The sequence below is a fragment of the Corylus avellana genome, chromosome 8 (genome assembly GCF_965113065.1).
Source record: "Corylus avellana chromosome 8, dhCorAvel1.hap1.2, whole genome shotgun sequence".
NCBI classification, from domain to species: domain Eukaryota; kingdom Viridiplantae; phylum Streptophyta; class Magnoliopsida; order Fagales; family Betulaceae; genus Corylus; species Corylus avellana.
In genome coordinates, this window is record NC_142497.1 from 4,376,991 (window position 1) to 4,389,204 (window position 12,214).

The 12,214-nt window shown below is 40.0% G+C and overlaps 1 protein-coding gene across 2 annotated transcripts; it reads right to left on the bottom strand.

The window, feature by feature from the left end:
• Positions 1–3,962: 3,962 nt before the first annotated feature.
• On the bottom strand, positions 3,963–9,209 carry LOC132163284 (NAC domain-containing protein 40). 2 transcript variants are annotated; one of them, XM_059573513.2, is made up of 4 exons: positions 8,752–9,209; positions 7,517–7,770; positions 4,651–4,899; positions 3,963–4,546 (listed from the first exon to the last, which is right to left on the bottom strand). In XM_059573513.2, exons 1-4 carry the CDS (start codon positions 8,984–8,986, stop codon positions 4,055–4,057), a joined length of 1,230 nt encoding a protein of 409 aa, XP_059429496.2. In that variant the 5' UTR covers positions 8,987–9,209; the 3' UTR covers positions 3,963–4,054. The 2 variants fall into 2 exon arrangements, with proteins under 2 accessions (XP_059429496.2, XP_059429495.2); XM_059573512.2 differs by having other exon boundaries at positions 4,651–4,905.
• Positions 9,210–12,214: the final 3,005 nt, after the last annotated feature.

A 12,214-nucleotide genomic window follows, 5' to 3' on the forward strand; every position in this document is an offset into this window, starting at 1 on the left:
TTTCTCCTAATTTTCTTTTACGTCATGTCTTACATGTTCCTAAAATAACCAAAAATTTACTTTCAGTCCAAAAATTCACTTCTGATAATAATGTTTATATGGAATTTCACCCTTCTTGTTTTTTTTGTCAAGGATCGTACGTCCGGGAAAATTCTGCACCGCGGCTCGAGTAGACACGGCCTCTACCATTGGTTTTCACCTACAGCTGCACCCCCTAGTATTTTATCTAGTGAACGTGCTAACTTCGTGGATTGGCACGCTCGCCTCGGCCACCCTGCTGATTGCATTGTTCGTCATGTCGTCACTAGATTTCAACTTCCAGTTACCAAAAATAAGCAGCCTCCTATTTGCCCGGCCTGTCAGCGAGGCAAAAGTCATCAGCTTCCTTTTAATATTTCTGAAAATAAATCAAGTGTCCCACTTGAACTTGTCTTTTCTGATGTTTGGGGACCTTCCCCTATTTTATCAAATAATGGTGCACGCTTTTATGTTATTTTTGTCGACCATTTTAGTAAATTCACGTGGTTTTACCTCATTGCATGCAAATCTGATGTTTTCTCTATTTTTCCTAAGTTTCAGGCTTATGTTGAACGCCAATTTGATCGTAAAATTAAATCCATCCAAACAGATGGAGGTGGTGAATATCAAAAATTGCGTCACCACTTTGCATCCTATGGCATCCATCATCGACTCACGTGCCCACATACCCATCAACAAAATGGGTCTGTGGAACGCAAACACCGACATATTGTCGAAATGGGCCTCACCCTTTTGGCCCATTGCTCCGCCCCTCTCAAATATTGGGCTGAGGCTTTTCAAACCGCTTGCTATCTCATCAACCGCTTACCCACACCCATCCTCAATAATACATCACCCTTTCAAAAACTTTTCTCTCTCCGACCAAATTACAGTTTTTTACGCGTCTTCGGATGTGCCTGTTGGCCCTATCTTCGCCCTTACAACAAACACAAGCTCGATTTCCACTCCGACACATGCATCTTCATTGGGTATAGTCCCTCTCACCGTGGCTACAAATGCCTTCATCCATCAACCGGTCGCATCTACATCTCCCGACACGTCAACTTCGATGAATCACTTTTTCCATTCACCTCCCCTCCTAAACTCCCCCAAATTCCATCCCCCATTTCCCAGACCACTATTTTTCCCCCCTTCCCAAACCCTCCTACCCCAACCCTATCATCTACTTCACCCTGCGATGCACCAAGAACAACTGCCATTCCATCCCCTGACCCGCCATCCCCTCCTACATCTCACACACCTGCCCTTACTAATACTAGTTCTTCTTTTGACTCTTTGCAGGTTCCTGTCACCTCTCCAGCCTCTGCACCTCCCATGCCTCAACCAGGACATGCAATGCAAACTCGGTCCAAGAACAACATTTTCAAGCCCAAGTCTCTTCCAGATGGTCTAATTCGCTACCCGCTTCCAAAAGCGCTCCTTGCCACTGCCAACCTCGACGAGATCGAACCCAGCTGCTACTCCCAAGCAGCGAAGCACCCCGCCTGGCGTGATGCTATGAACATCGAGTTTGATGCCCTCCTCCGCAATGACACCTGGACTCTCATTCCTCCCACCTGCACAATGAATATAGTTGGCTGCAAATGGGTTTTTCGTCTCAAACGGAAAGCCGATGGATCCATTGATCGTCACAAAGCTCGCCTAGTTGCTAAAGGATTCCACCAACAACCTGGCATTGACTTTGGAGATACTTATAGCCCTGTGATCAGACCAACAACCATTCGACTTGTTCTGTCCCTCGCCATCTCCTCAGGTTGGCTCATTCGACAAATTGATGTACAAAACGCCTTCCTCCATGGTTGGCTTTCCGAAGATGTCTACATGGCCCAGCCCCCTGGCTTCATCCATCCTCAGTTTCCTCAGCATGTCTGCAAATTACACAAGGCCCTCTATGGCCTCAAACAAGCCCCTCGTGCCTGGTTCTCCCGCCTTAGTGATCGCCTCTTGGAACTTGGTTTTGTCGGATCTCGTTCTAACTCCTCCTTGTTCATCCTCCACACACCTCAATGCACTACGTACGTCCTTATTTATGTTGACGACATTCTCATCACTAGCTCCCGACCTCATGGCACAACTGACCTCATAAACTCTCTACGTGCTGAATTCGCCATCAAAGACTTAGGGCCTCTCCATTTCTTTCTTGGTATGGAAGCTATAACCACTCCTGATGGTCTCCTTTTATCTCAACAACGCTACATCCTTGATCTCCTCAAAAAGAGCAACATGTCCGAAGCCAAGCCTATCAAGACCCCAATGTCCACCGCACATTCTCTCTCACTCTTCACTGGGGATCCCCTCCCCGACCCTTCCACTTACCGCAGTCTCGTCGGTACCTTACAGTACCTCTCCCTCACTCGACCTGACATTTCCTTTGCCGTCAACAAAGTCTCCCAGTTTATGCACCGGCCTACCTCTCTTCATCTTCAAGCTGTTAAACGGATCTTGCGCTACCTTAAATCTACACTCACCTTTGGTCTCCTTCTTCGCAAGTCACCCTCTCGCACCCTCCAAGCTTATTCTGACGCTGACTGGGCTGGCTGCCCCGATGATAGGAAATCCACCGGTGGATTTTGTGTTTTCCTTGGCCCTAATCTTATCTCATGGTCCTCACGCAAACAACGGACTGTTGCTCGATCCAGCACCGAATCCGAATATCGTACTCTCGCAACCACCGCTGCCGAGCTCATATGGCTCCAATCCATGCTCCGCGAACTTGGCATTTTTCTTCCCACACCTCCCACCCTTTGGTGTGATAACATTGGCGCCACATACCTCACTGCCAACCCTGCCTTTCATGCCCGCACCAAGCACATTGAAATCGACTTTCACTTTGTTCGTGACAAAGTCGCCTCCAAGACTCTTGACGTCCGATTCATCTCTAGCAAAGATAATATCGCTGACATTTTCACCAAACCCACTGCCTCACCTCATTTTTTCACCATGCGGTCCAAGCTCCACATCGTGTGTACCATGTCTCGCTTGCGGGGGCGTATTGAACCTACATGTGGTCAACAAGAAACCACTCTCTCTAAGGAAACTACAGCAACGGCTAAAACCCAAATCAAGGCAACCACATATCAAGCAACGGCTACCATCAACAAGGAAACCCAAATCAATCAAAAATAAATGCAGCAACGGCTACTTCTAAAATGGAAATCATTTATTTGATTTGTATTTTCTTCCTATTATGTAAATGTAATCTCATGTATATAAACCCATCGTATCAATGAAAATATGCAAGGCAAAATTATTTCAATCATCTACTTCTATAGATCCCACAAATCTAATGATTGATCTATTAAATTTATATATATATATATATATATATATATATATATGGGCAAATTATTGACACCAATCATTTTTCTTTAAGAATAAATAATGAGGCAAAGGGCTTTGATACATGGATGGATCGAGCCATGTGATGTGGCAGGTGAGTGAGTCCGACCTAGTCATCCTCGATCTATTGAAGCTTGAGTTTGTTAGAAGCGGAACCTCCATGTGGCAAAATTGCATGTGTGGTAGATGGAATAATGCTATGCTTACTTCCACCCTTCTTTACACAATTTTTTAACACCCATAGGTGACATTTAAAACCACCATTAAATATAAGATGAATATTTATTAGCTTTTAATCCAATGGTGGTTTTAAAAGCCACTTATGAATATAAAAAAATTATGTAAAGAAATGAGAAAGAAATGAGAATAAGTTCAGCATTACTCGGTGGGAGATGAGATCAAATGACAGTAAAATCTGTCAGTCTCATTCGATCAATCAAAACCACAACAACCAGAGTAATATGACGTCGGTAGATGAGATTCAACATGGATTTAATGCATGCGCGACCGTGACGTTTCGACTGATTAGCCTTTAAAACATATCGAAGTCAACAACCCACTGGCTGTTTCAAATAGACCAAAACTTATAAAACACCATGCTCTTTTTGGCTATTTAAGCATTCAATTACTATGAGATTGGGTGTGGAAACGACCCAATCTGATTAGTCTGACATTTTTACATCCGCTGCCAAAAGTGCTCATAAACAGTGGAATATGTTATCCTTCTGGCTTGCCGGCAACCTCCCAACAAAGACAGAAACAAAGCTAGCAAAGTCAAAATAACAAAAACTATAGATGCTCGCCAACTATTGCTTGTTCTGGGAAAGGGTATACCCAACACACATTTTTGTGACTCCTCTTGGTTTGATGGATGTTTACCTTTCTCTACAAAGCAGTTGTCATTACCAGTTTCCAAAGATTCCGATGACTCTGCGGGAAACGTCCCAGATCCTTGCTTTCGTAATTTGATTCTTCGATTCGCCGTGCCTTGTAAAGGAATCACCCGTGAAACAATCGCTTGCAGTGGTTCTTGAGCTTTACTCTCAGCCTCAGACATATTAGTCACCATTGGTAGGAATCCAGGAGAAGCAGATAGAGAAGATTCGTCTAGCTTAATGATGTCATCTTTCAGTATCTCAGCAAATAAATCATCTTCGATGGGAGTTTCCTACAATGTAAAAACAGGATGGTTTAGATGTCTTTTAGTTAAGGAAATGACTACCAACCAACCATGTAGTGTTCAACAACGTATTTGGCCAAAAGGAAACCTACAATTTGTTGACTGGAAGTTTCCGCCAGAGTAGAATCATTTGTTCGTTTCCGATCAGATTCAGATGTGGAATCAATCTGCTCAATGGAATAAGAATCATTACTGCTACCAACTGCCCTGTCCCCCTCGGACAATCCCGAGACTGCGTTATTACTGTTTGGCAAATGCCTTTGACTAGAAAAAGCTGGGGTTGAAGAATCACTTGGGCGGAACTCAGTGTTCTTCCGGAGGCGACAAACAACCAAAGAATCCTGCATCTACACAAGGGACGCTTCAACAAATACTCTTATAAGCTTTCTCAAGAAAGAACATAACAAAGTTTAAATACAAACATCTTACAATTAGCTAATGCTAGTTAACTGAAAGTGCACATTTCCTTCTATACAAGCAAAAATTACACTGCAGCAAGGAAACTAAAAACTAAACTGAGCAAAAATTAAAGCCCTGCTGCTGATAATTTTCAGGGAGGATATAAATTAGAAAAATTTATAAAGTGAAATCTCATTCCCATTGGTTGGGAAATAAATCAGCAGATAGTATGATTTACACTATCTCCACAATGTCCAGACAGCATAAAATAGCAAATTAAAACTATGGATTGAAGGTTGTAAGCAGGAAGAGAAAAATATATCAAACAGGGTTGAGAACAAACCCTAGTCACCCAAGGAAATAGATAATAACTCCGAAAATATTTAAATATTATTCAAATTTCGAAGTGTTGGACTAAGCCCACAAGGTGGGCTTAAATAGCTAAGGAAAACTGAATCTTGCCAAAAATGAAAAAAAGAAAAACAATTCTAATTATTACATAAAATCAAACTGCAAATTAAAATAAAGATTCTACCAAAAATCTGACGAAATATTGTAATCAAATCCCTACTAAAGTGTAAACTGAAATATTTCCTAAAATAGCAAAAACTAACTTAAAACATAGATTCGAAGGGGAAAACAGTGGATTTGAGCCTAAATAGATTAGAAGGGGAAAACAGTGGATTTTGAGCCTAAAACGATGCGCACCGAGCATAACTGGGTGGCCACAGCATGCGCGCCGAAAAGAGCTTTCGGATTGGGGTCTTATGCGTGATTCTGATACTTATAGCAAAAGTAATGCTTGTTTAATGCACACTGCGGTGTTGCCCCAATTACACGTAATTATGCCGATTCTTGCCATTCTTATGTTGATTTTCTCTGTCAAGAAACTCCAGCACTATCAATTCAGTATTTGATAACTCAGCATCTGCGGATTCTCCTGCATCAAGTAACTACAAAATTTCCATTCTTTCACATGATTGATATCTAATGAAGGTTTAAGGTTGATGGGGCTGGAAATAAAATCAGACATTGTGCACTAATCCATGCACTGAAAAACCACAGAACATGCTGACATCCAGAGGACCCCATCCAAGTGATCTTGGTGCTAGAGATTGAGCATTCATTGACTCTCCTAGGCTAAAATGGGTTAAATAAGATCTAAAATTAGAAGGCAAGAAACTAAGACAATTATTAAGATTTTTTTTCCCCTTCTTTTTTGAGAAAAAAAAGAAAAAAAGAAAAAAAAAAGAAAGGGTCCAATTATTTAAAGTTCTGGTTGTAGTATATCATGGAGAAACTATTGCTACTGCTTCACTGAAACCTAATGACAGTTGGAGGACACTCTAGAAGCCAGATTTGCAAGGCTATCCCTCAAGTGTGCTACGTGGTGCATTTGGAAGGAGCAAAATGCTCCACTTTTAAGAGATGCTTGAAATCAGTTTTGAAGCCAAAACTTCCATTTCGGAGAGCAGTTTTTGATTGGATGGCTTCTACAAATGCTTTTTCTTTTTCAAACTTGTTGAAGTTCCTTGAGCACCTACACTTTAGGAGATAGTCCGAGTGTTCCACCTTGTAAGAGAGAGACTGAGACTGAGACAAAGAGACAGAGACTGACAACTATCGCAGGGTAAAACATGGCAATGCTGCCTCAAATTCAATGATATTTTCCATGCTAAATCTTTTACGTTAATAGCCTAACAGAAAAGGTTGCAACATTAATTACTACTACAACAATGAAAGAGTAGCAAAAATTGTTATCCTGTAGAAGCAACATATGAAGCCCTGCTATTGAGGGATAAGATCATTTTTGGCTCATCAGACCGAGTGTTTGTGTAAATTAGGAGCAGAGTTGGACATACATTGATGCTTGGAAACCCATGCCCCCACACAATGAAAATGCTATCATCCTCCGACAAATCCATATATAACAACCCCTTCCTTTTTCCCACCAGTTCAGACTTCAGGTAGTGATGGCAATGGGGTGAGAAAGACTCAGAGACCACAGTTCCCATTCCCATCAAGTTACTCTATCCCTAGCCATTCTCCACCCCCATTTTGTGGATGAGTGGTATCCCCATCCTTACCTCACTGCACCCCATCTTATGTAATTTTTTTTTTTTTTTTTTTAAATCAATTTTCATTGAGTAATGCTAAATGTCTTCTTTGTGTCCTCCAAAAATGATATGAATTTTAAAATCACCATTAGATCAAACTCCAATAGTGATCTATCATGAATCCGATGGTGATTTTAAAAGCCGCATCAATTTTGAGAGATACAAGAAGGACATGTAGCATTACTCTATATTGTGCAAAGCATATGAACATATGTAATACTAAGCATAAGGACTACATACAGGGTGAGCCAAGCAGGGGAGAGACTATTCCCCATCCCCACTTTGGGTATGAACATCCATCCCCATTTCTGTCCCCATTTTATGCAGCAAATATCAGTTGAATGAGGCAGGATGGGACGTAGTTTCCATATAAAATATTTTGAAATAACAATTCCAATCAAATACTTAGCAGAAGAAAATATTCTCAATAATAACAAGTCACCTGGAGACTCTCGGGCATGCAGTATTCATGCATAATCCATTCTGTCCTTTCCCCTCTTGGTGCACGACCTATGTGGAACACTAGAGTCCTCTTCGTACCTATTACGTTGGGACCTGACTTCACATTTCGTTCTTTCCCAGTGGCTTTCCAATAACCCAATTCAGTTGCCCTCTTACTTTGTGAGCCATTTGGATACTTTCTTCCACGAGGAGAAAAGAAGAACCATTCAGTATCTGATTGAATGACCGCTTTGGCTGATTACAAATAAACCAGCACTAATAAGTAACCAAGCCCAAGTAAAACACAGTTGTTCACTTAAAAGAATTACAGTAGCATACACAACTGTTTAAACATGTTTCTGCACTGCATATATATACAACAGACAACCGATGTTGCCCCTCATATTTAAAAAACACAAAATCATTTGAATATGTTTAGGCAATCAAGACTTTAATGAAAATTTGTGTCTCTCAAGTTCTGTAAATTCTTTTCAAGATTCCAAAGTTGCACAATATCTAGCAAATTCATAGTGAAATTTTGAGTATGAGCCCTTGAATAAAGGCCCCCATTTTTTCTTTTTTCTTTCCTAGCAAATCCTTGAATAATTGTTCATCCCAGCAAAGTGTTAGATATCACATGGTGAACATCAACAGCTATGTTTGATATGCTTAATTAAATCCCACTATTTATCTATAAATCAGCCTAAATTTACATAACTTCGAATGAAATATCTATTTTTTTTAGAAAAATTAAAGGTTTTTAAGCTAAAAGCAAATTGTCTATGACTTTTAAAGGAAAAAACAAAATACCAACACCAACTTGCATACTTTGTTCGTACAACACTTCAAAGAAATCTTCCCAAAAAACTAAAACAGTTTGTATCTCACGTACCACATATGTTTGAGGGCAAACAAAACAAAACGCTTGTATCTCCTTCCTTGGGTCTCATGAATAAATAATTTCAAAAATTAGAAACTCCCCCCCACCCCCAAAACCAAAAAAAAAAAAAAAAAACTCATGTTTTTCTGCTTCCTTTTATTTTCTCAGCGACCAAACGCATACAGCATACTAATTAAAATACGAAAGGTCAGTTCCAGAAATCCCACGTAGTTTCCAATTCTCACCAATCGAACACAAAGGGTGGTTCTGTAACAAACTATAAACAGAGGAGTAACATATGATATCTGTTCTTATAGCTTTCTCGACGAAATTAGTAAGTAAAGTAACAAACCAACCTGGTAAGTCCCAAGGCTCGTGTCTACAAATTTCAATCTCGGAAATCACTTCCACGCTCTTCTCAGACCCCTCTATCTTCTTCTTCAGGTAGTAGGAAATCAATTCCTCGTCCGTCGGCGAGAACCGAAACCCCGGGAACATCATCGACGCCGCTATTGATATCTGCGCCTCCTTCGAAATCCCCTCCACCTCCACCTCCCCCTCTCTCTCTCTCTCTCTCGAAGACCCCTCCATCTCTCTCTCTCACTCTCGAAGCCCCCTCTCTCTTTCTGGGATGCTAACAGAGTTTAAGCAACTTCATTAGAGGAAAACGGAATCCGCGGAAACTGAAATACCGGGAATTCGAAACCCCCTCCACCGTCGCTGGGTTATTCGTTTCTCTTTCTCTGGCGCCTTCTTTTCTTTAGTTCGTCCTTTCGGTTGCTTTGGGTTGGGAAGGTCGTGAGCGAAGGCCACGTTGTACTGTTTGTACGGACCATGATGTTCCTTTTTGAGTCCACGTGGTCTTGTTTGTAATGAGGAATGGCCATGCGTGGGATCACTCAATTGGTCCGTTCTTCTGTTTCCCTTCGCCGCACGTGAAACACTAAGATAAAGACTTTTACTTATTGAGACGTGATTGGGAGTACGCGGCGTGCATAGCATGCCGTGAAGCAAAAAAAAATTTTTTAATATTTTAATACAAAAAAAAAAAAAAAAAAAAATTGCACCGGCGTGCATTTTTTTTTTTTTTTTTTTGTATTAAAATATTAAAAAAAAAATTTTTGCTTCACGGAGTGCTATGCACGCCGCGTACTCCCAATCACATCTCTTAGTTATTTGTTTCAGTTTGTTTGTAGGGGAAATCTAGAGTGTGCACAAGAACATCGAACTCATAAAATATGTGAGAAAAAAAAAAACACAAAAGATATATACTTATTAAAAATGTTGATGACAATTTTCCGATAAGTGACTTTACACGGAATCTGAGGAGTCGTTGATCTGCAAAAGAAGGAAATTTAAGATAAGAGTTGCCGAGGTGTGTCAGCGGAAATAGCTCTGATGCTTAAGTTAATATTTAATTTGAGAAAGTGAGAACGAGTAAGCAATAAGAGCTTGAAAGAGATTTGTGATTATCAAATAATGAACTGGAGCTTCTCTTTTATAGGCATCAGGTAGCAGTTGTTGTTCCCTGATTCTCAGCCCCACGTTTTTGAGAATCCACTATGCGCAATGTGTAGCGAAGTGGACTGTGGGTTGTAGGCTACTCCACGAAGTGTGTTATTAGGTGGCCACGCTTGCCTTAGACGTGGGTTCCCAACTTGTTCTCGGGCACACGTGGCTCAGCTTGGCGCTGACAACTGAACCGGGGCTTTGTTTGGACAGTGGGGTATCCCACGATTCATTAGTGAACGCGGGTTTCCTTCTGTTGCCGAAGGACTATTGGACCCTTGGTGGAAGGACTATTATACCCTTGTTGGGTTGGCCATGTCTCGGTTTGGGCCGACTATTTCTCAGACTGAACTTGTCTTTAGTGGGCTTTCATATTAGACCGGGCCTAGATGTCTGTTAGGCTTAAAGTGGCCTATCCATTACCCAACCAAAAAAAAAAAAACGCTCGATTTAGTGAAGAAAATCACTCAAAAGCTTTCTCTAAAATCTCTAAGAAATGTATGCGAGTTGTGAGGGAAGGGTTCTTGAGTAGCGAAGCCCTGCGGAAGTAGGCTCTCAACGCGAAAGTACTGAAGTGCTCAGGAAAGTCGAGGTTTTAAGAGGTATAAGTGTAAATCTTGCCTTTTCCATTAAGTAAGATTGTCGTAGTGCTGTTGTAATGCTCGTATAAAGTTATATGTGGCTCAACAATGTAAGTATAAAACTGTTGTAATTCTCGTTATACGTGATAAGATTATATCATTACTGTGTCGATCGTAGCAATGCTCATATAAATTCATATGTGGATACGCTACCATCATTAAAGCGTTGTTATGATGCTCGTGAAACATTGTATATTAGGTATGCATAGTTATAGAGAGTCTACCTCCGAGGAGTAGCTCAATCGGCTGTGAACCACATCTCATAAAGTGAAGGTTACTAGTTCGAATATTTCCTCCTCCTTCCCTTGTATGAACATGTCAAAAAAGAAGAATTTATAGAGAGCCCCTACTATCACGTCCGATGTAAACCAACCCTTTTACAGCATTCAGTTACTATGTGACACATCATCAATTTAAGAAAAATGCAAAAAATAAAAGTGAAAACAACCATAACAAATCAAAAGTGAGAAAGAAAAAAAAAAAAAAAATCCTAGTCGGTGAGACCCAAGCCGAACCCACGTCGTGGGTCTGGCGACATCCACGACCGGTCACTCTCTCCAGCCACTTTTTTGCCAAATCTAGCCTCAAAATCCGTTTCTAATGCCTTAAAACTCGTTTTTTAATTCAAAACTAAAACCTAAAAGGGGAAGAGTTAACCCTTTAGAGATTCTATCACCCTAAAGGGATCGCTAAAGAGGGTTGCCGCCTGCTGTGACCCAGCTATAAATGTTGCTACTATGGCTACAATGGATGTAGTGGGTGAATGGCAGGAGAGAAAGAGAATAAGAGAAAATAAAATTTTCAGTGAAGATGAACTAGAGGAAAAGAGAAAGTGGGAGAGAAATAAAAAATCTAATGTTTTTGTTCCTATTCTATCAGGAGTAACTAGCTGATGTGTACATCTTTTATTGGATGCTGCAAAATATCACTTTTGCAGATAGACCTAATAGAAAGTTTATCCATAGGTATAATATTGTCCGAGATGCATTACTAATATTGTGATAACTATGAAAATGGTTATACTATTACCTGAGTTGTTGTATGATAAAGTTTTATGGTTATTGTCATAAAACTATGTAAAAGGGAATTCCATGCACTTTGGTAACGCTCATAGATGCGTTGTTGTGCTGTCCAAACCATGTTAGGATAAAATTAAAGCATAACAATGACAATTTTACGAAACTAGGGATTTTTGTAATAGATCTAAAGGTTAGACATTTTTTAACATTTTCAATTGCTAGTTTTCAATGTTATACATTTGACATTATATTATGAGCATGTTTTAATTGTGATATATGCATTTGAAATATGTCATATGTGCAATGTATGTTATAATTGCGTTTTACACTCTTCAAAGGAAAATGGATTTCATGGAAAAATGAGATTTGAGTGAAAATGGGTTTGAATATATATATAATTTTATTTTATTTTTCAAAGGTACGAGGTTTGAAGAGTGTGGCTATTACAAAAGACTTGTAAAAGTTTGATTTCACAAAAGAATTTGTGAAAGTATTTTTGATTCTTGTATCCATTGATGAATGGGAGTTAAAACTCTTATCATCAAATGCATCAACAGATCAAGAATTTCTACAATTTCAAAGAAATTATAAATTTTCAAATTACGAAATTTAAACTGTTTCTTTACATAGAAACACTTAAAAAAAATATC

Excerpts from the sequence above, each read along its gene's own strand:
- LOC132163284 (XM_059573512.2), bottom strand. The coding sequence starts at position 8,986 with ATGGAGGGGTCTTCGAGAGAGAGAGAGAGAGAGGGGGAGGTGGAGGTG. Across the intron at positions 7,771-8,751 it reads CGAGCCTTGGGACTTACCAG|CCAAAGCGGTCATTCAATCA; the intron begins GTTGGTTTGTTA and ends ATTTGTAATCAG. Across the intron at positions 4,906-7,516 it reads GCATGCCCGAGAGTCTCCAG|ATGCAGGATTCTTTGGTTGT; the intron begins GTGACTTGTTAT and ends TCCCTTGTGTAG.